Source organism: Neomonachus schauinslandi, chromosome 9, assembly GCF_002201575.2.
Source record: "Neomonachus schauinslandi chromosome 9, ASM220157v2, whole genome shotgun sequence".
Taxonomy (NCBI): domain Eukaryota; kingdom Metazoa; phylum Chordata; class Mammalia; order Carnivora; family Phocidae; genus Neomonachus; species Neomonachus schauinslandi.
In genome coordinates this window covers 46,827,803-46,851,926 of record NC_058411.1, presented here as the reverse complement: position 1 = coordinate 46,851,926, position 24,124 = coordinate 46,827,803, and the positions used below count along the sequence as shown (strand labels likewise).

Sequence of the window (24,124 nt, the reverse complement as noted above, 5' to 3'; positions counted from 1 at the left end):
AATGAATCAAAAATCTAAATGCATGAGCTAAAACTATAAAATCCTTTTTTTTTTAAGAGAGAGGTGGGGGAGGAGCAGAGGGAGAGGAAGAGAGAGAATCTAAAGCAGGCTCCATGTGGAGCCTGACATGGAGCTCAATCCCACAACCCTGAGATCATGACCTGAGCTGAAACCAAGAGTCTGACACTTAACCAACTGAGCCACCCAGGCGCCCCAAACTATAAAATTCTTATATGAAATCTAGGTAACCCTGGATTAGGCAATAGTTTCTTAGATATTGTATCATAAACACTTTCATTTCAAGGTGGGTGCCCATGAGATATGAGAACATTATGTCCCCACAAAAACTTGTACATGAATGTTCATAGTAGCATTATTCCTAATAGCCAAAGAGAAAAACAAATCAAATGTTCATCAACTGATGAATGGAAACTAAATATGTTCTATTCATGCAATGGAATGTTCTTCAGCAATAAATAGAAATGAAGTACTGATACATGTTACAACACAGGTGAACTTTGAATACATTATGCTAAATGAAAGAAGTTAGTCACAAAAGACCCCATATTATATTATTGCATTTCTATGAACTATCCAGAGTACACAAAACCATAGAGGCAGAAAGGAGATTGGTGGTGGCTTAGAGCTGGGGAAAGGGGTAGTTGGGTGGAAATGGAGAACGACTGCTAATGAATATGGGGTTTCTGTTTGAGGTGATAAATATTTTCTAAATTTGACTGTGGTGATGGTTGCACAACTCTGTGAATACACTAAAAACCATTAAATTGCACATTTTAAATGGCTGTGCTCTATGATACATGAATTATATATCAATAATGAGATTATTATTAAAAAAAAGGGAAAAAAGCAACCCTTCAAGATTCCAGAAGAAAAAAGATGATGGCATGTATCAGGGCTGTGACAGTGGGATGAAGAGATAGATTTGAGATGAGTTTAGTTGTTAAAATGAACAGGACTTGATGATTTGGTTGATTGGTTAGGAGGGTTAATTTGATTTTAGTAACTCAAATTTAAGAGTATTTCTTTGAGAGCTTTTGTGGTAAGCCATAGCAGTGAAGTTAGGTCATCAGTGGCTCCTCCCCCTAAGCCTAATGAAATAAACCACAACAGTGCAAAACTAGCTCTCAGAGGAAGAGGAACTGCTCTAGCCTGGGATAAGTCTTCAGCTACATTGTGACAGTAAAGCTGCACCAGTTGTTAAAATATTGAAATACTTGGTCAGTAAATAGCTGCTGCCTGGAGCCCAATGGGAGGCTCCATCACTGGGCTTGATCCCAGGACCCTGAGATCATGACCTGAGCTGCATGCAGATGCTTGACTGAGCCACCCAGGCGCCTCCATGTATGTGTTTTTTTTTTAAGGAATAGTTTATGTGCATAGAAAAAGTCTGAAAGCATACAAAAGAAAATGTTAATAGCAGTTGCCTACAGGGTGCAAATTCTCACAGGAGATGGGAAAAGATTTTAGAGGGTATTTCTTTTCACTTTACAGTCTTTGGTACTTGGCACATTTTAGTCATAAGTGCATTTTTTGGTAATATGAAAAATTCCCTTAAAATGAAATTTTAATAAATTATCTTGAATGACTTACAGCTTACAAAGAATACTCATTTTGAATTCTTAATCTCAGGAAACAAACTGAGGGTTGCTGGAGTGGTAGGGGGTGGGAGGGATGGGGTGGCTGTGTGATAGACATTGGGGAGGGTATGTGCTATGGTGAGCGCTGTGAATTGTGTAAGACTGATGAATCACAGACCTGTACCCCGAAACAAATAATACATTATATGTTTAAAAAAAAAAAAGAAGATAGTAGGAAGGGAAAATTGGAAAGACTATGGACTCTGAGAAACAAACTGAGGGTTTTAGAGGGGAGGGGGGTGGGGGGATGGGTTAGCCCAGTGGGTGATGGGTATTAAGGAGGGCATGTATTGAATGGAGCACTGGGTGTTATACACAAACAATGAATCATGGAACACTACATCAAAAACTAATGATGTACAGTATGGTGACTAACATAATACAATAAGAAAAAAAAAAAAGATTATTACCCTCCAAAAAAAAGAATACTCATTTTAACCTCTTATCAACCCTGTGGATATAAACAGCAGGTATTTTCTCTATATTACACATAAGAATATAGTTACATTCTTTCTTAAAACAGCTCATACATTATAATAAAAGCATGGCATATCTATAATTATGGTTTTCCTCATTCATTCAACAAATATTTATTGAGCATTTATTTTATTTATTTATTTATTTATTTATTTTAAAGATTTTATTTATTTTTTTTATTTATTCATGAGAGACAGAGAGACAGGGGCAGAGGGAGAAGCAGGCTCCCCGCGGAGCAGGGAGCCTGATGCGGGACTCGATCCCAGGACCCTGGGATCATGACCTGAGCCGAAGGCAGACGCTTAACCAACTGAGCCACCCAGGCGTCCCTGAGCATTTATTATGTACTAAGTTCTAATAGTGGCTAGGCACTATACCTTAGAGATTATAGTAGTGAACAAAATAGAGAAGTTTTCCACTGTCATGAAACTTATATTCTTTTTTTTTTTTAAGATTTTATTTATTTATTTGAGAGAGAGAATGAGATAGAGAGAGCATGAGAGGGGGGAGGGTCAGAGGGAGAAGCAGACTCCCTGCTGAGCAGGGAGCCCAATGCGGGACTCGATCCCAGGACTCCAGGATCATGACCTGAGCCGAAGGCAGTTGCTTAACCAACTGAGCCACCCAGGCGCCCTATTCTTATTTTTTTTAAGATTTTATTTTTTTATTTATTTGAGAGAGAGGGAGCATGAGCGTGCGGAGGAGGGGAAGAGCAGAGGGAGCAGGACAAGCAGACTCCGTGCTGAGTGTAGAGCTGGATGTGGGGCTCCATCCCACAACCCTGAGATCACGACCTGAGCTCAAGAGTCAGTTGCTCAACCGAGTGAGCCACCCAGGCACCCCGAAACTTGTATTTTTATTGAGTGAAGAAAGAAATCAGATCAGAAACAAGGACATCAGTTTAATATTATGCACAGCTTTAGAGTGGACTAAGATGGATAATATGACTTTTAAGAGGTAACATTTGAAATCAATGACAAAATGGAGTGATACGAAGACCAGTGGGTAAGTAGTCTAGGCAGAGGGAACGTCAATGCCAATTCTCTAAAGTGGGAATGAGTTTGGCATCTTCAGGGAACCACTGGGGTAAGGAGGAGGAGGGCAAGTACTACATGAGGGAGTAGTAAGGCAGGTTTCAGATCATGTAGGACTTCTTAAGTGATAGTAAGGAGTTTAAGAAGTTTGGATTTCATTTTAAGTAAAGTGGGAAGCATTTGGAAAGCTTTAAAGAGAAATGGCTTGATCTTATTTAGAGAAGTAAGAGAGGACACAGGGAGATCAGTTAGGAATCTATTATTGTAGTAGAGGCAAGGGATGATAGAACTGTGGACTAGGGTGTTGGCTGTGGAGATGGAAATTAGTGCTCAGATTCAGGCTATGTTTTGGAGGTTGAGTTTTTGGGACTTGCTGATGGAGTACATGAGGGAGGGTGAAGAGAGAGAGCAACAAAGAATTAAAATGAAAATTTGTGTCTTGAGCAACCTGATGGACCTTGGGACTCTTTTCTGAGAGGAAAGACTAGGCGAGGGAGAATCAAGAATTTTATTTTTTGGCTACGTTATGTTTAAACTGCCTATTTGATATCCAAGAGATGTCCAGCAAAGAGCTGAATACATATGTCCCAATTTCCCAGAAGGGTCAGAATGGGAATGACAGGTATACAGCCAGATTGAGGTTACCTGGAGAAGTGTGTGGATACAGAGAGAGGGAAGGGCCAGTACAGCATCCTGGGGCAAGCCGATGTCTAGAAATCACATACAGGAGAACCAGCCAAGAAGCAGCACCTAGTGAGGAAGGAGAAAAAACAATCAAGTGAGGCTCAACTGAAGGCAAGACAGTAAAGCAGCTTCACGGAGGTAGAATGCTGCTGGCCAGTGGAGTAAGATGAATACTGAGAAGAAACAATTAGCTTTGTTAACATGCAGATCACTAGTGTCCTCGAAAGAGCCTTTCGGAGGAGGGAGGGGTGAGCAAGTCAGCCAACTGGAGTGAGTTTAGGAGAGAATGTGAGGTGAGAATGTGAGGTGAGGAGACGTAATGGCAACCACTATCGTGGTTGAATTTCAGATCTCACATCTCTGTAACTACTACATTTAAAAACAAACTGAGGGGCAACATACATCCTAAAGTGCATAAAGTGCACTAATCTCAACATGTACAGCTTGATGGTTTTTTATTTTTTTAAAGATTTTATTTATTTGACAGAGGGAACACAAGCAGAGGGAGAGAGAGGGAGAAGCAGGCTTCCCACTGAGCAGGGAGCCCGATTCGGGGCTCGATCCCAGGACCCGAGGATCATGACCCGGGCGGAAGGCAGCCGCTTAATCGACTGAGCCACCCAGGCGTCCCTTGATGGTTTTTTTATATGTGTACGCTCGTGTAACCAACTGTTCAGACCAAGATAAAGAATGTGAAAAGCATCCCTTAAGGTTCCCTTGTGCACCTTTCCAGTCTATAATCCCCCATTAGTAAACCAATATTCTGATTTACATAAACATTCATTAGCTTTACTGCAAAAATTTTCAAAACAAACAAATGAAAACTAAAGGACAGTTAACTGGAAATTGCTTTTGTGTAAACTTACCAATTGGCTTAAGTATGAATACAAATTATTTGGCGCCAAAATTCTGAAGCAATTTTGAAGCCAGTTATCTCCGAAGCCCCGCCCCACTTCCTTCGCCACGCCTCCTGTTTGCTCTTCTTCCCAAAAGTCCTGGGGCTCACCAGGCGGTGGGAAGAGACCGCTTTTCTGTCATGCGCACTAGGGATAGGCGCGCTTCCCTCTTTTCCACAAACCAACTCACTAGGACCCGGCCTCGTCATGCGCATTGAGAGTTCCCAGGAGCGCGCGGTGAGGCGCATGAGCAGATAAGCTCGCGAGGGCGGAAGTGAGCAGCGGCTGCGCGGAGGTTGGGGCCGCCGCGCTTGCTGTGGGGTGGGCAAGCTGCAGAAATGACGCCGCCCGGGAGTCGCGTGGTTCCAGTGGCAGTGTTGCTGCTTTTGCTTTGGGGGACTCCCTGGACCCACGGGCGGCGGAGCGACGTGCGCATCATCACGGACGAGAACTGGAAAGAGTTGCTGGAAGGAGAGTGGATGATAGAATTGTGAGTGTGGGGGGCGGTTGTCTCGGGTCCCCTCGGTGGGCCGGAAAGTCCGTGTCCTAGATCCAAGTCTGGACACCCGACTTCACCTCCATTCACCACCTCCTGCGGGTCCCAGGTTCGCCAGTACTCCACTCCGAGCCGTGGAGCCGGCGCCCCTGACTCCTCGGGATCCCTAAACTCCTCTTCGGATCAGCTTGGTCCCACCCCCTCCTCGTTTCTTATCGGGAAATACTAAGTTTCTTCTGCAGTGTGTACCCCCAGTTTCGTTTCTAGAGCTGTGGTGCTCGTAAGAGATGGCGTTCCACTTGGAATTCTCTCAACTTTTCATGACTTTGGGGCTGGAGGTTGTTCGTCTGACTAGTTTCTATACGTTATCTATAATAGAATGATCTTTCACAAACTTCTAGACTTACTTTTCACCAAACTTTACAAAACAGGAAATTGAGCAGAACCTCACTTCTCCTTTGGTCTAATTATCCTTTAACAGTCCATTTACAGTGTTAGAATTTGAGACTCTTTTATTTTATGGACTGGGTATATTTTTATTTTAGGTGCTGAGTAAATTCAAGTTGGGTTATTGTTAAATTTTCTTTATCTTTTTTTTTTTCTTTTCTCTTTCTATGCATCTCAGTTTTCCTTTGGATGTGTGTTTTTGCCAAGTACTGAATATCTTTGATTGTTACTCTTACATTCAAGTGTTATTGCATTAAAAAATAAAATTAATGTATGACTGTGATTATAAACTCTGAAGACCACCGGGTCATCATTTACTCGTCAGAGGAAATCATATGTCTGTGGTGATTCTGTTATAATGTCTCTTCTGCATGGGTAGAAAATAAACTGCCAGCCTTTGCTTTAGTTGCTAAATTGGTGGTGGTGGTGATGATGGTTGTAGTACTATTGATAATAGTAGGGTTAGTGGTATTAGTAACAAACACCACTGTTGAGTGTTAACTGTACTAAACACTGCTAAGCACTTTATATACACTATCCTATTTAATTCTCTGCAAATTTTGTAAGGTGGGTATTACTTCCCGCATTTTACAAGTGAGAGAAATACCTAAAGGCTTTAATTAATCTGACCTGGTATTGCTATACCGGCTTCCTTTCCGTTTTCGAAGCCTAAGAGTAGGTATGCAATAATTGTTAGAACAGCCCCGTTCTTTTTTTTTTTTTTCCATTTTTTTTTATTCTTATGTTAATCCCCATACATTACATCATTAGTTTTAGATGAAGTGTTCCATGATTCATTGTTTGTGCATAACACCCAGTGCTCCATGCAGAATGTGCCCTCCTCAATACCCACCACCAGGCTAACCCATCCTCCCACCCCCCTCCCCTCTAGAACCTTGTTTGTTTTTCAGAGTCCATCGTCTCTCATGGTTCGTCTACCCCTCCGATTTCCCCCGCTTCATTCTTCCCCTCCCGCTACCTTCTTCTTCTTCTTCTTTTTTTTTCTTAACATATATTGCATTATTTGTTTCAGAGGTACAGATCTGAGATTCAACAGTCTTGCACAATTCACAGCGCTTACCAGAGCACATACCCTCCCCAGTGTCTATCACCCAGTCACCCCATCCTTCCCACCCCACCCCCCACTCCAGCAACCCTCAGTTTGTTTCCTGAGATTAAAAATTCCTCATATCAGTGAGATCATATGATACATGTCTTTCTCTGTTTGACTTATTTCACTCAACATAATACCCTCCAGTTCCATCCACGTCGTTGCAAATGGCAAGATCTCATTCCTTTTGATGGCTGCATAATATTCCATTGTATATATATACCACATCTTCTTTATCCATTCATCTGTTGATGGACATCTTGGCTCTTTCCACAGTTTGGCTATTGTGGACATTGCTGCTATAAACATCGGGGTGCACGTACCCCTTCGGATCCCTACTTTTGTATCTTTGGGGTAAATACCCAGTAATGCAATTGCTGGATCATATGGTAGCTCTATTTTCAACTTTTTGAGGAACCTCCATACAGTTTTCCAGAGTAGAACAGCCCCCTTCTTTAACAGAGTTCAGGTGAGTGTTTTCCTGTGTGCCTGGGTTACCAGTTAATGGATGGAGGTGGATGTCCCTAAAGGAGAGCTCAAAAGGCCAAATCAATACTCTTGAGTCATAAAATATAAAAAGGCATAGAATATTTATATGGAGGAAAAGATAGGTGAAAATGTTTATGTAGTATACATATAATCTGTAACTTAGTGAAATGAATTTTCAGGCACTATTGAAGCTATACAGGGGAGAGGAAATATAACCAGAGACAACATTTGGTTTTTATTGTCATGAATAACTTGTTTTAGATTGTGCCAGTAAAATATTCACAGTTTCATGAGTATTAAACAATAGTTATTATGAATTTATATGCAAAATACAGTCAAATAATACTTAGGAGTTTTTTTTTAAACTCGTTTGATCAAACTGTAAAAATACAATGGTCAAAAATTTATTAGGGGATTTGAATTAGAACTTATCTGTGAAATTAGAATATACTGTAGTACTTTTTCCTTTAGCTTACTGAGTTTGAGGTTAAGACTTAAAAAGTGCCTAAGAAACAAAAGGAACTTGAAAGGGGGATCTAGTACTAGTCTTAATGATAGTCTGCTCTTGTTACAAGTCTGTTATATGCATTACATCCATCCTGATCAGTTTTGTTACAGAGATATTTTCATTGAAATACAATCTCTTGTTAAGGACTTTTCCCTTTTATGTATGGTACTAGTCTTGTTCCACAGTGCCACTTACTTTTAGGAGTTCTATTTTCATAAAATAAGTTCAAATATAATGAAATGTAGAAACTGTACTCTTGTGTTCAAGTACACGCTTTATTCTTCTTGGTTTCATTAAAAAAAATGAGGCAAATTAAAAGATGATATGCAATAAAGCGAAGAATAAAATCCTAGGGAGAAGTCAGGGCCTTGAAAGATGCAGAATATCAGAGGAGTAATTAAAAAGCTAATAAACTTACCCATAGATTTGTAAACCTGAGGTCTTAGAAACTGGCTGACCAAGGGCTGGCCAGAGGAATTTTGTTTGGCTTGCCTAATGTTTGTGTCTGGGTTAACTTTTGAGGTAACATTTTTACATAAAAATGCAGATTTTCAGCTTTTAAATAAGATAGAGCCTGCTTCCTAGCTGTAAATCCCTTCCTGGTGGTCTTGCTGAGTGATTGATGGTGCCCCTCTTAAGCAGGGGCATGCATTTCCTTGTTCACCTCAGCCGTGGGCACTTCCTATTTTTCTCATTTGTGACTCATGTAGTGCAAAGTATTAAAACTGGTGAACTCCAAATTTGGTTTTGAGGTTTCTGGTTGCCACATATTTGGGGAGAAATTCAAATTTTTTTTTTTTTTTTAAGACTTTATTTTTTGAGGTGGCGCCTGGGTGGCTCAGTCGTTAAGCGTCTGCCTTCGGCTCAGGTCATGATCCCAGGGTCCTGGGATCGAGCCCCGCATCGGGCTCCCTGGTCTGCGGGAAGCCTGCTTCTCCCCCTCCCACTCCCCCTGCTTGTGTTCTCTCTCTCACTGTGTATCTCTCTCTGTCAAATAAATAAAATCTTAAAAAAAAAAAAGACTTTATTTTTTGAGAGAAAGCGCACATGTGGGGGAAGGGGCAGAGGGAGAAGCCAACTCCCCGCTGCTGAGCAGGGAGCCTGACTCCTTCTCAGGACCCTGGGATGACCTGAGCCGAAGGCAGATGCTTAACCGACTGAGCCACCCAGGCACCCTGAGAAATTAAAAGGTTTTTAAAGAGCCGTTTTGCATGTGAACTTATGAACTTATTTTTGTGTCTTAAGAACTTATTTCAGAATTACTTTTCTGTGATCAGCGTTATCAGTTAGTTTTGATTTCCAGAACGTTAGACCCACAGTTAAAACTTTTTCATCTTCACAAAATTAATCATTTTGCTGTTTTGTTTTTAGTATAAAATATTCTTCATAAATTATACACTTAGAATTTTTATCTCCATATGGTCATATTAGATTGCTTAACTTTTTTTATACTCTGTTTCTTAGTTATGCTCCATGGTGTCCTGCTTGTCAGAATCTTCAACCAGAATGGGAAAGTTTTGCTGAATGGGGAGAAGATCTTGAGGTTAATGTTGCAAAAGTAGATGTCACAGAGCAGCCAGGTACTGTAAGTCTGTGGTTAGTCTTTGCAGATTGGGTTCATATGTTCATCCTGTTTGCCACATCACTTGGTCTTAACTACCTTTTATTAGGTTTTGAAAACATAACTGTCTGTAGTACTTAAGCTGACTCACCCACCTCTCTGATGAGGGATCCTTGTGCAGTGGCTGCAGAAAGCAGATTCTGTGGTTGTATATGCAACTCATTCCTTTTATGTGTGGCTCTAAGGGACCTTGGAGACATTGCCCTCTCCCCATTCTTGCCCGTTTAACTGCCTCTGATCTTTTTTTCCTTTGTATCCCAGGCCCCAGAATAGCATGTAAGATGCCTTTGAGAAGTCCTAGAATATTGTGGTTTAGGTGGACATTGGAAAAACCATCATTTGCATCCATACCAAGCTTCAGAATAAGGAGCATGTGGTTGAAGTTCTTTGTAGAGCCAAGGGCACATTCCCTGACCAGCAATCCGAATCTCTTAATTGGGTTTCAAATTTAATATTTGTGATTTGAGAACATGCTTTTAATACAAAGACCTCAAGGTTGTGGGGTCAAATGTACTCCTGACTTGGCCCCCTGAATAAGTGGCAGGCTCTGTTCTTAAGAATGCTCCTTTCTTAGACCAGCCTCATCTTATGTGTTCTTGGTCACAATAAACCTGGATTTGTTGACTCCGTTCCCACCCCAGATGGTAATAATAGCTAATATTTATTGAGTGCTTACCTAGTACAGATATTGCTCCAAGTGTTTTGCATTTATCCTATACAACCTTGTGAGGTAATATCCCCATTTTACAGATAAGAAAACTGAGGCATAGAGAGATTAATCCTTAGTTATATTATTGCCTAACACATGGTTAATAATGTTATTGTTATTGCTCATCTTACGAAAGGTTCAAAATATTTTCCATTTTAACAACATTTTAGACTCTGCCTTTGTTTTTTGAATGTCAAATGCAATTTCATTTGATTTTAGACCTTTCTAAAACTACTGTTATATTGTGCTGCCCCATTACTCATCTTATCATACAGTGGTATAATTGATCAAATGTTAATACATATATATTCACAGATATCTTCAGTATTCAAGCTTTTATGTACTTTTAGTTGAGATAATGTGCAATAGTGTTTGTTTATTTTTTAATTTTATTTTACTATGTTATGTTAATCACCATACATTACATCATTAGTTTTTGATGTAGTGTTCCATGATTCATTGTTTCATATAACACCCAGTGCTCCATTCAATACATGCCCTCTTTAATACCCATCACCAGGCTAACCCATCCTCCCACCCCCCTCCCCTCTAGAACCCTCAGTTTATTTCTCAGAGTCCATAGTCTCTCATGGTTCGTCTCCCCCTCCGATTTCCACCCCCCTTCATTTTTCCCTTCCTACTAAGTGTTGATTTTTTAAAGTTGCTTTCAGTACATAATTGGGATTTTTTTTTTTTATTGTTTGTTACAAAGCTCAACTATTTTTAGGTATAATTTCATATGCTTTCCCAGTTAGTATTTAAATGCAGAATCAACTTTTAAGTAGTGATTATTGGCTTATATAAAACCTGTTGTGTGTTCTTTCTTGTATTTATTTCTAATTTTTATCATTTTTAGGGCTGAGTGGACGATTTATCATAACTGCTCTTCCTACTATTTATCAGTAAGTATTTGAAGATTCTGTAATTATGGAGAAGGATGCAACATAGTATAATCAGAATAGTAGACCTCTGGCCTGGGTCATGTTTAAAGAGCATTATATTCAGTAAGGCTCATTTTGCTCTTAGCACTATCCTAGGTGTCTTTAGGTAGATGGTTGAGGTATAAAACAGTCCCTGGTTGGGGTGCCTGGGTGGCTCAGTCGTTAAGCGTCTGCCTTGAGCCCAGGTCATGATCTCAGGGTCCTGGGATTGAGCCCCGCATCAGGCTCTCTGCTCCGCGGGAGGCCTGCTTCTCCCTCTCTCACTCTCTCTGCTTGTGTTCTCTCTCTCACTGTGTCTCTCTCTGTCAAATAAATAAATAAAATCTTTAGAAAAAAAATGAAAAATAAAACAGTCCCTGGTCTCAGAGCTTTGTAATTATTTTGGAGGGTGGTGTTCACATGAAATTGTGTGAAGCCATATAGCATTGTAAATGATTATGAGCCCAGAGTTGTGTTAAGTCCTGTAGAAAGTTTGGTAAGGGAAAAATCACTGGGCTAGTAGGGTGGTTCCTGGAGAATATGGGGATGAAAATGCAACCCTGAATTTTCAAAAGAGTGCAGAAGTAAGCATTCCATCCTTTGAATAATCTCATGAACAGTCATAAATAGGGAAATTGTATGTTCAAAAATGAACTAAGAAAGGGCTATAGCTCAGTCTTCGGACAGTAGTAGGTGAAATGATTGAGTGCTAAGTCAGAATGAGCAAGATTATGTAGTCTTCAGTATCAGGTCTTTTAGTTTGAATTTATCTTCTAAATTGGGGATAGGAAGTCTCAAATCTGTACAGGCATACCTCATTTTATTGTGCTTCCCAGATACTACAGCTTTTTACAGATTAAAGGCTTGTGGCAACCTTGTGTCAAGCGAATCTATCCACCATTTTTCCAACAGCATTTGCTCACTCTGTCTCTGTGTCACATTTTGGTAATTCTTGCAGTATTTCAAACTTTTTCATTACTCTGTTTCTTATGGTGGCCCATAATAAGTGATTACAATTTGCTGAAAGCTCAGATGATGGTTTACATTTTTTAGCAATAAAATATTTTTAAATGAAGGTATGTACATTTTTTTTAGACATAATACTATTGCATAGCATTAATAGACTACAGTATAGTAAATATTTATATGTACTTGGAAACCAAAAAGTCTTGTGACTTTATTGTGATAATTGTTTTACTGGGGTAGTACTGTGATATCTCCGAGGTATTGCCCGTACCTGCCCGATACCTTAAAGTTCATCTAGTTGGTGGGTTGAATGCCAGGAGGTACTTCTCATTTAAAGTATAAAAGCAAGCTGGCAATTTTTTGTGTGTCTATATCTCACTTTTCTTTGTCATTTTTCTTTTTCATGTTTATGTCTGTTTCCTTCTACCTTTGTATTCATCCCTACTCCCTTTGTGTCTTTTCATGTCACCATAAGTACTACTGTCCCTTTTCACTCAATCCTTTTCTCCACATGTCCCTTAACTGGTTCTGATTGTGTCTCTCATCTTCCTTGTCACTTCTTAACATCCTTTAAACTTACCTGGAATTTCCTGTGCTTTTTTAACTCACATTGTTTATGCCCATTCTTTTGCTTGTTGAACTTCTACCTATTCTTCAAAAACAGCTCAAATGCCATTGCCTTTACAAAACATTTTTTTGAGTGGGGGCTTCCTTGTGGTCTTTGGCTCTGGATGGCTAAAGGATCCTCTAACCCTACTGTTGGTAGTAGGGAGCTCTTGAAAGTTTGCACTTAAGAGATAAAAATAGAAGTATTGTATAGGATTAGACTGGCAGTGTTATTGAGGGCAGTTTGAAAATAGTGAAGATGTGGGAGGAGAGAGAGAATTTTTGAACCTATGAGAACTCCATACATTGGGAATGGGAGGGAGGGGCCTATCAGGAAGAATGCAAAGTAGACTGTAAAATACAATCACTGAAATAGGAGGAAAGGAAATATGACCAGATACCTCCGGCAATTTAAAGTAGCATGGCTAAGATGATGTGATTAGTGCTGAAAATTCCAGAAAAATGCCTTTAATTTTTAACCTAGATAGCTTAAAAGTAGCTAATAATTAATAAGTGCCAGACACTATTCTAATTTTACATATAGTCATTCTTTTAATATGTTCATTACACATTTATTGAGATATATGTTCATTACATATTTATTGAGATATAATTGACATATAACTTCTGTGTGTCATTGTTTTACTATTTGGAAAGATAATAATAGTCTTAAGGCTTATTATTGTTTATAACCCCATTGTTTAAATAAATTTGGAACTAAGATGTTATGAGTAAGCAATTAGTATAATTTGTTACTTGTGCATTACTAATGATTTTGAATATAAGGATTGATTGTAAAATGAGGTTAAAGAAATAGCAAAACAAATACAAATTTATTTGGTTCTGTTTAATAATGTGATTCTGATCCTCTTTAGTTGTAAAGATGGTGAATTTAGGCGCTATCAGGGCCCAAGGACTAAGAAGGACTTCATAAACTTTATAAGTGAGAAAGAGTGGAAGAGTATTGAACCTGTTTCATCATGGTTTGGTCCAGGTTCTGTTCTGTAAGTATGAGGATTTTTCTTTTATTTATTTCAGAATTAACTGGACTAATTATATTTTGTGGAAATAAAGCATTTATATAGACCCTTAAGGTACATTCATATTTACTGTGATATTTTTAGCTTGACTTTTTCTTCTAAGTCAGATGCTTTGATCCTTGTTAAGCTAGAAGGAGGCATTCACTAGAACTGAAAGCCTTTTCAGGAATATTTTAGCTCTGTAGATCATGGTCATTTCATATCAAAAACTAATCAGTCTTACTGAGCAATATGATGGGTAAAGTTATCATTTGAGCTTAATATTTGAATGAGAAACCTCAAACATACACCTCCTCTTGCTACTTTAGATTTCAGTTCTTAATGTGATTAAATTATTCTACCCATCTGATAATATTTTGGTTGAATAGTATGGATGAACAGTGCCCTTAATGGCATGAGTAACCACTGGACTTTATATATAGCTAGATATATGGAGTAGTAAGGGTTGGAGATAGCATATTTCCTGCTAGCTGTTGGGGTGTAAGGCCTCACAGGTCATTTGAGAGACATCTAGAAATACTGAGTTTTGCTGAGGTCCCCATGGACTCATCCTGGTGTGGCTAAGCTATCTCTTCCTGTCTCCTCACCACACTTGCTCTTGGTATACACACCAAGATCTACCAATGGTATATACACACCAATGGTATAAGAGATAAAAATGCTCTGGGTTGGGGCGCCTGGGTGGCTCAGTTGGTTAAGCGACTGCCTTCGGCTCAGGTCATGATCCTGGAGTCCCGGGATCGAGTCCCGCATCGGGCTCCCTGCTCAGCGGGGAGTCTGCTTCTCCCTCTGACCCTCCCCCCCCTCATGCTCTCTCTCTCTCATTCTCTCTCTCAAATAAATAAGTAAAAAATCTTTAAAAAAAAAAAAGTTAAAAAAAAAAAATGCTCTGGGTTCTGGGAGTGGAGGAAAGATCAGCCATTAGCGATATTTTGAAATAGAATTTTGTCTTCAGCACCTTTCCCTTACACCTCTCTTCCTGTGAAAATCTCTGAATTGAATTGTCCTGTAGCTGTCAGAATTCCCTCTACTGAACCACCGTGCCAACCCAGTTAAGGCACCTAATCTTCCTGATAGAGCCTAATTAGTGCTGATTGTAGCGAGGCTCTACGGTGCTTTATGTTTCAGTTCTTGTTCCTATTCCCGTTTTGCAATTTAAACAACAGAAACAACATGATTGAACCACCTTTCTATCTTCAACTGAAAATGCAACTGATTTTTGTTAATTTGAAATCTCATAAATGACTTCTCCCCTCTCCAGTAGAAGGGGTTGCTTGTAAGACTTTGTTCAAAGAATCCTCAGGGATTCAGCAGTCCATGCCTTTTGTGTTGTGGACTGAATAAGAGGTACTTCCAGTGTCAGTGTGTTCACCCACCCGATGATGGGCAACAGATGGGTCATCCTGCCTACAGGAACTTTGGCTTAGGTGTGAATTAGTTTTATGTGTTGCTGGCAACACTTGCTCTAGAGGGGAAACAGTTCGGAACCCACAAACCGTTTTTAGTTCTGGAGCATGTCTTTTTCTAACTTTCCATCTAAACTATTTGGGGTTTTGTGAAAATAATAATAATTTTTATTTATATTATTACTTAGTATTGATTTTTTAATGTAATTTCTTTGTATATCATTAAACTATCAAGCTAATGCTATGATAAGTTTTATTTAATTTTAACACAAAAGGTGGGTAATTCTTAGGTGGGAAGGATCAGTTCAACAAGTGCTCCCAGTTCTTCCTTCAGGCTCCCTTCTCTGCTCATTCTTTGGAGAATTTTAAGTGTCAATAAGAGTTGCCATTTGCTTACAGTACACTTGACTTTAACTGGTTCCATAGAGCTCGTAAGCTGTTATTCAGAGTATGTTGGAGAAATCATCAGGTGAAAGGTGAAAGGCTAAATGGCAAAGCAGTAGGGACAAGGAAAAAAGTTATCAAGTGTTTTATTTATGAGGACATCACATAGTGACAGCAATTCAAGAACTGTTAATTTTCATTAATGAGCCTTCTTAGTACAGGCTTGAAATCAGTGATGTATCACTAATCTTGATTAACACCAGCAATAAAATCTGTCATGTTGGGGAAATTGTAGACTGAAAACTAGAAGGTATAGAAGACGCACATTCTACTTCAAAGCTGTGTATCTTACTCAGTTTCTCAGTCCTCTCTCCTTTCTTTCAGGATGAGTAGTATGTCTGCACTCTTTCAGCTATCTATGTGGATCCGGGTATGGACTAAAGTTTTATTTCTATTTTAAACATTTTTGACACTACCCTTTTATTTTAAACAACCAGATTTTTTATTTATTTTTTCTTTTGATTTTAGACTTGCCATAACTATTTTATTGAAGACCTTGGATTACCAGTTTGGGGATCATATGCAGTTTTTGCTTTAGCAACTCTGCTTTCAGGACTATTACTAGGACTCGTAAGTATTTCATTTTTCAGAGTACTAGGAGAAAACCTTTTACGTCTGGTAATTTAATATAGTTACACAAGCTCAATCATATACATTCAGATTTCTTGTGTTTATTTTTGCAGTGTATGATATTTGTGGCAGATTGCCTTTTTCCTTCAAAAAGGCGCAGACCACAGCCATACCCTTCCAGTAAGTATATTTTTTAGTATTTATTTTTTATTTTTTTGTTCACTGTATTTCTGTTCATTTCTGTGAACACAATCACACCTGTAACAGGTTGCCCTTCCAGCTTAGCTTTCTAAATGTGGAATGGTAGATTATATTGGAAGTGGCAGGGGGATATTTATTTCATGTAAGAATGACAGCCTGGTGGATTTTGGAACATAGTTATTTTCTTGGGTTTTATAATGTAGAGAATTTTAACTTTGCATGTAACTTGTCGATATTTAATGACATTGATCTGATGTCATTTTATTTGAACCATCATATTCCTGGATCCATTTGAGTATACTTGAATCAGAAGAAGTTGAATATATTCTACTCTTGAAGTCATTCTTTATTATAGTGATCACATTTGAAGATTTTTCTTTGTATGCTAGCCAAGTCTAAGTTTTTATGGTAGGGTGTTGGGAACAGTAATTCTCGTAGCTGATTTAGGAGTGGCATTGACACTGGATTACAAGATGAGTTTATATAATTAGCAGTATTCACTGATGTCTGTCTTAGTATAATTGCCTCTCAAACATGCATTTAATCTTGAAAATTACGGTGTTATGGAAGCCTTCCTATTTGCTGTTTATAAAGAACTTTCACTTTGTGCCATCCCATTCGCTTTTCCGTAACTCTCTAGATTTCATAAGTGATACTCTTTCCATTTTGTGGTTGAGGAAAATAAGGCTCAGAGAGATGAATTATTTTTCCAGGGTCACACAGAAGTGACAGAGTGGAAAATAGAGCCTAAATTAGATTGTTGGCATGACATTTTCATTGTGCTGCCTTTCATGACTTAGGATTTATTGAGGTCAGAACTTGTGAAATGGTATCAGTGGAGATTGCTGATAACTGACAGGTTGTCTTTTCTTAGATCATTACATCAATACTGAAAAGGACATATACAGGGGAAGGAATCATTTTTTTTTTTTTTTAAAGATTTTATTTATTTATTTGACAGAGAAAGACACAGCGAGAGAGGGAACACAAACGGGGAGTGGGAGAGGGAGAAGCAGACTCCCTGCCGAGCAGGGAGCCCGATGCGGGACTCGATCCCGGGACTCCAGGATCATGACCTGAGCCGAAGGCAGTCGCCTAACCAACTGAGCCACCCAGGCGCCCGGAAGGAATCATTTTATCCAGCAAGAGCCACTGACATGTAGGGAAAGAAATGCAAGCACAGATGACTTAAGAGACAATTTAAAAGTTGGCTAATGTACATTTAATATTTATATCACTTGAAACACTTTTAACAAATTTGTCTCTTTAAGTAATCTGTGGCACAACTGATAGATAGTAACCCATACTTGAATCTGATACCACCCTTTCTATAGCAGGCCACATGATTTGAGTTGTTTTCCAGGATGTGTTTAGCTTAGATTTTGAGTTGCTAGGGAAAGACCCAACTCAGTCCAGCTTTAAGCAAAATAGAAGTTTATTGCTTCAGGTAGCAAGCAAGTCTGAGGGCAGAGATGGCTGGATCCTAGGCCTCAAATGTTGAGATGTTGTGTTTCTCAATTGCTTAGTTGTCCATGCCTTAGCTTGCTCCATTTTTGGCTCTTTCCAGTCCTTAGCATAAAATGATTAAGAACGCCGTAGCTCACAATCCAGAGTAAGAAGGAAATACACTTTTCCCCTCCACCCACCTATCTTTCAGAAAAATTCTGATGCACTCCACTAGTGTAAAGAGCTCACTTGTTTGGAACAGTCACTGTAAACCAGGGTTTCTCAACCTGGACACTTCTCACATTTGGGCTGGTTACTTCTTAGTTGTGACAGACTGTCTTTTGTACATTGTTGGATGTTTGGCAGCATCCCACTGGTTGGCGGTAGCACCGCTCCTCTTAGTTGTGACAACCAAAAATATCTCCAGATGTTGCTGAGTGTTCTTTTGGGTGGGGCGGGTGGGGGGGAGGCGTGTGTGTGCAGCAAAATCACCCCTGGTGGAGAACCACTGGGGTGAACTGTAGTGCTCACCACAGCTACATGGGATGTGGTACAGGGAAGGGGCTATTAACCCAACAGAAAGAGGGAGGCCCGACCAAACAACAGATTGTCTACCATGTGGTAATTGCTTCTGGTGTTTTCTTCTGCCTTGCACCCTCACATCTCCCTACTCGTCTGAATTGCCTAAGATTAGGGGCAGTCTAGTATCACTGAACAGACTGAAGCTCATTGGCCCAACTCTATGTTCTGTATCTCTCTGTTACATGGTGTGTTCTAAGTTTAAGTTAACTATCAATAGGCCTTGTTAAAAAAATGGAAAGGGTATGTGTGTGTGGACAGAGTTAAAAAGTCACTGAGCTGTACACTTAAGATTTGTACATTTCATTTGCAATTATATCTTAATAAAATTATATCTGTAAAGAAGAACATCTGTGAAACTCCTTGGAAAAAACCTGGATAAGAATATAACCATCACGGGCGCCTGGGTGGCTCAGTTGGTTAAGCGACTGCCTTCAGCTCAGGTCATGATCCTGGAGTCCCAGGATTGAGTCCCGCATTGAGCAGGGAGCCCGCTTCTCCCTTTGACCCTCCCCCCCTCATGCTTTCTCTCTATCTCATTCTCTCAAATAAATAAAATCTTTAAAAAAATATATATATAACCGTCAGTAGTAAATGTCTGATTCCTGTTCATGTGGGAACTGAAACAAGGGTAGTGTTGGAGTCTGTTTCAGTGTACTTGTTCACTGGAAGATTTAATAGCAAATTAAGATGGTTCTGTTGAATGCTGTGTATTTTCCACGTTCATAGCATTAATTTTGGTTTATTAATTTCAGTTCAGTTTATAAACAGGCAGGTAATTATAATGAATTTGGTAAGTAAAATGGATCTTTCAAACCAATTTTTATTTTTATGGTGTCACTCTTAAAGATAACTTTTTCCTTTTGGAAATCTAAACTGAGGATTGATAAATAAGTGGCAAAGCAGTTTATGGGCATAGAATTGTCTTGATTTTACTCCAGTGCAAATCTGTTAACAGCAACAACAACAACAAAAACCCATTTCTGGTCTTGATCTTTTTTTAATGCTCACATGAATGTTGTTGTCTCTTGCCATACAATGTTATTAAGATATTACTGACTATATTCCTTATGCTATACTTTTTATCTCAGTGACTTATTTATTTTATAACTGGAAGTTTGTACCTCTTAATTCCCTCTGGTCTTTATCTTTAAGAAAAATTATTACCTGAATCTTCTCAACCTTTGCAAAAAGTGGAGGAGGAACAAGAGGCTGATGAAGAAGATGTTTCAGAAGAGGAAGCAGGAAGTAAAGAAGGAGCAAACAAAGACTTTGCACAGAATGCCATACGACAACGTACTTTGGGTCCTTCATTGGCCACAGATAAATCCTAGTTAATTTTTCTTAATATCATAATACTATTTTGGCAGAAAGAGAAGATTGATCATTTCTTTTGGTTTGAAGTGAACTGTGACATGCTTGTACATTGCAGGGTTCAGTCTAGATTATCATTAGATTGAACAGACTACCTTCAGAAAATAAAAGTAGCACTACATAAAAACGTTTGAAATAGGATTGAAGAATGGCAATATGATGGTTTAAACAATTCTTTAATTTTTGAAAAATCTGGTGCCAAGCAATAAGATTTGAGTATGTTTATTTAATAATCGGTTTCAAGTTTTCTGAGTTGAAAATTTACATTTCCCGAATATTGCATTATTGAGGTATTTAAGGAGATTACTTTGGAGAAAAAGATTTCTCATTTGGTATAATTTTTCTCAGTTTCACTGTGTGAAAAAACGAACATATTTCCCATAAATGGGAACTTTGCCCATTGTCTCAAGAAATGTGTATTTGAGTGACAACTCTGGTCATTTTAGAGAGATAGTTCAAGATTTCTTCATATTTTTAGATTATGCAACTAATAAAAACTACCTTGTTTAATTACAGTTTTCTACATGTGATAATACAGGATATGCTACTGATTTAGGAAGTTTTTATATAAGTCCATGGTGTTGTCTTGATTCCTATAAAAGTTGGTTACCTTTTTTGTTCCCCTCTGTTCAGTGTATGATTTGTATTTTTCTTAACTATGGGTTACATTTTTCATTTTCCAAATTGGATAATTTTTGGAATGTTTTTCATTCTTTAATAAATAGTCCTTTTTTGTTGTTTCAAACCGAAGTTTACTGAGGGATCCTTAAAATTGAAGAGCTGTCTACTGATCATTTAAAATTTTGGCCATTCATTTCAGATTTTAGATCATTCTGTTGAACCTCTCCTTGAACCATGTTTTTTTGTTTTTGTTTTTTTGGGATATGAAGGTGAGCATTCCTGATTTTTATTTGATGTGGAAAAGCCTTGGTATTTTACATTTTCAAAATTCATAGAAACTTAATTTGATATAAAATAAAGTTAGCATTCTACTCAGGAAAAAGTATCTTATAGTGTATGTTTTCAATGTATATTCATCACGCAGAAAGTTCCTAATTAATTTTACACAGTCTGTATATGCTTGATGTTTAAAAATCACAGCATTCTTAGTTTTTGAACACACAAAATCTGTATTCTGCTGTACTTTTTTATTGTGTAGTATTTCATAGGCATCAGCAGGATGGGACGTTTAAAATATTTTTACTCCTCAGAGAGAGCACAGAGTTTTCACCTTACAGTGAAAGTAGGGAGGGGTGCTGGGTGCTGGTGTATTACCTACAAGAAGGGAAAAAACCATAACTCAGAGTGAATCCCTTGTCCATTTATGTAATAGACAATTTCTGTAATGTCCCCTTTTGTCTAGATTCTGTTGCTGTGTGAATCCATTAGACTTATGCAGTATCATAATGTACAACAGTTTTCTTGAAAGGCCTTGCCTTTAGAATATTAAATATTCTACCATTGAAGAGTTTTGGATGTATAATAATTCTGTGATGCTTTAGAAAAATAGTCTAAGCACAAAATAAACTTTTCTAAGCACTTCACTCAAGCTGGAGACAAGTGTGATTTCTTGTTGCATATTAAGAAAAGCTTAATTACTTTGTATTTAATGATGTTCAGATGAATAGTTATGTCACTGTGTGTGTTCTTGATCTGCACAGTCAAAAGGCTAGAGTCATACACATATTTTTCTGTTACTTGAGATGATAGAGGAAAATAGTACTTATTAATCAGGCATGCTGTTTTCTAGTGTTCTGGTATACACGGCATAGATTTTAAGTTTCTAAGTGATTAGGAAATAGTATATATGTAGAAAATTAAAAGTAGCCCGAACAGGTAGAGACTTGATATTTCAGAAAAGATAATCTTGCATTTCATAAGGACTCTTGCATCTCTCCAGTGACTCTTCAATCACTCTAGACATCTGAATAAACAGTTTTCTGTCACATCAGCGGCGCACAGAAACTGTAGGGATCGTTTTACCTTTAACAGACCCCTTTTGTTTCCATTATTGGGTTAAGGGTACTCTATATGGCAGAGAGATTAAGGTGCAATATCAGCGTCCTAGAGAACTTGCTCATCACTGCTCCCCACCCCCCCCACTCCCAGTAATTATTCAGTGCTTCCATGGAGGTGTAAAATCTGATCACTCCAATGGAAAATGCAGTTCTACCACATACTGAATAGATACTTAATGAACAAGAATGACAGGAGTTGTAATGAAGAATCCTGTGTATATAATAGTAGCTTCCATTCACGAGGGTTCTTTTTTCTCCACATATTGGCCAACATTTATCTCATCTCTGAGTCTAGTCATTCTGACAGGTGTAAGGTGATACCTCATTGTGGTTTTGATTTGCATTTCCCTGAGGATGAGTGACATTGAGCATCTTTTCATGTGTCTGTTGGCCATTTGGATGTTGTCTTGGGAAAATTGTCAGTCAGGTCCTCTGCCCATTTTAATCGGATTATTTGGGTGTTTTTGGTGTCAACTTGTATAAATTCTTTAATATGTTTTGGATATTAGCCCATTACTGGATAGATCATTTGCAGATATCTTCTCCCATTCAATAGGTTGCCTTTTCATTTTGTCGGTGGTTTCCTTCACTGTGCAAAAGCTTTTTATTTTGATGTAGTCCCAACAGTTTATTTTGCTTTTGTTTGAGGAAACGTATCTAGAAAGTGTTGCTAATGCCAATGTCAGAGAAATTACTGCCTATGTTTTCTTCTAGAAGTTTTATGTTTTCAGGTCTTACATTTAGGTCTTTAATCCATTTTTTTTTTTTTTAAGATTTTATTTATTTATCTGAGACAGAGAGAATGAGAGAGACAGAGAGCACATGAGAGGGGGGAAGGTCAGAGGGAGAAGCAGGCTCCCTGCTCGGCAGGGAGCCTGCTGATGTGGGACTCGATCCAGGGACTCCAGGATCATGACCTGAGCCGAAGGCAGTCGCTTAACCAACTGAGCCACCCAGGCGCCCCGGTCTTTAATCCATTTTGAGTTTATGTATGGTATGAGAAAGTGGTCCAATTTCATTTGTAAATGATGCTTTTGAAAGCAGTTTTCTGTCAAGTGTGTCCTTATTCAGCCCAGTGCATCAAAGGCATTGTTCTGGATGCAATTACATTATGAGATTAACATTAAAATAAACATTTTGACTCATTTTAGGGTTACCCAGGATATTCTGATCCATCACAACAGTTAAAGGTAGAAGTCTTTCAATAAGTTATTTTTTCCATTTTATTGAGGTATGATTGACCAAACAAATTACTTTTGTTAGGGCTCTTTTATTAATAAAATAATTGACCTGGGGTGGAATTTAAATGAGTGGTCCTAACAGTAAATTTACAATTGTCAAAGTAAAATTTTAAGTATCTTACTTGCAGATTTAGATTTGTATTGTATATCTAGCAACTTTTGCATTTGTTTTAAAAACCATTAAAACAAGAACAACAAATTTAAATTGGAACTTTGATAATATATAAGTAGTAAGGTCAGATTCAATACTTGAACAGATCTAAAAAATATCCTTTTTTTTTTCCCGTATCATTATTTTTAATGTCCAGCATTTACAATACGAGGGCCAGAGCTTTCTCCCCAATTCAAGTTTATAAATTCTCAATTGGCTTGTGAGGCCAATAGGGATACTTGTCTAATTTGGTTTCTGGGAAGACTTCATTCAGGTCCTCAATGGTCATCTGATCAAATGGAATTATGTTCCTCATCTTCTCCAGCTCTTTTTCATATTCCTCAATCCTGGCCTTTGAGAGAGACATAAACTCGGCACAACTTTTCACATCTTTTTCTTCAGCATCCACCTGAACAGTATATTTATCCTCTGGCACAGGAAACTTCAGGGCATTAAACTTCTCAAAGTCATCTACCAAACCAGCCTTCGCCACATTGGCCTTGTAGTAAGCCCAGTCGATAGCAGGTGGTTTCTCAGGGAGAGCAGCCAACCTGGAGGTAAGTGTCTCATTCCAGGATTTCAGGGAGTTAGCAATGGCCTTCTGGTTTCAGGGTATGATCTCCCCAAAAGCTACCCAGTCAATGGTTTTTAGAGCAAGTTTTCGCACAGCCATCTTGAGATCCTTCACCGACCCCAGCGGCCCATATATCCTTTCTTTTAATGATTGTTTCTTTTGAGTCATTAATTACAAATGGTGGTAATATCAGTATTGTGGCCATTAATGAAATCAGCTATCTCTCCACCTATCTGGCTGTGTGTGATATTATTTTTACACCTATTTTTGTTGTGTTTTGAAAGACTGGTTGTATCCTGAAAATGAAAATATGAAAAATGAAAATATAAGAAGTCAATTAACCAAATAGAGGTTAGATTCTCTGAAATTTCTTTCAAATCTAAATTAAGAGTCAGTTTTGAACTGAGTGAAAATATACTTAATTTTGAAGAATAACTTAAGTATTAAGTACTTTTAAA

General features: G+C 38.4%; 1 protein-coding gene, 1 non-coding gene and 1 pseudogene across 2 annotated transcripts; 2 read left to right on the top strand and 1 right to left on the bottom strand.

Annotated features, from left to right (window-relative positions):
- Positions 1-5,030: 5,030 nt before the first annotated feature.
- On the top strand, positions 5,031-21,223 carry TMX1 (thioredoxin related transmembrane protein 1). The gene is made up of 8 exons (XM_021701432.1): positions 5,031-5,239; positions 9,265-9,380; positions 10,987-11,032; positions 13,498-13,626; positions 15,837-15,882; positions 15,981-16,082; positions 16,196-16,262; positions 19,464-21,223. The coding sequence occupies exons 1-8, from the start codon at positions 5,088-5,090 to the stop codon at positions 19,640-19,642; spliced, it is 837 nt and encodes a 278-aa protein (XP_021557107.1). The 5' UTR covers positions 5,031-5,087; the 3' UTR covers positions 19,643-21,223.
- LOC123325871 lies at positions 9,490-9,623 on the top strand. The gene has a single exon (XR_006540711.1). It is a non-coding gene; the product is annotated as a small nucleolar RNA SNORA70 (small nucleolar RNA).
- A 2,006-nt stretch (positions 21,224-23,229) lies between the features above and the next one.
- Positions 23,230-23,765, bottom strand: LOC110590713 (annotated as a pseudogene).
- Between the last annotated feature and the right edge of the window lie 359 nt (positions 23,766-24,124).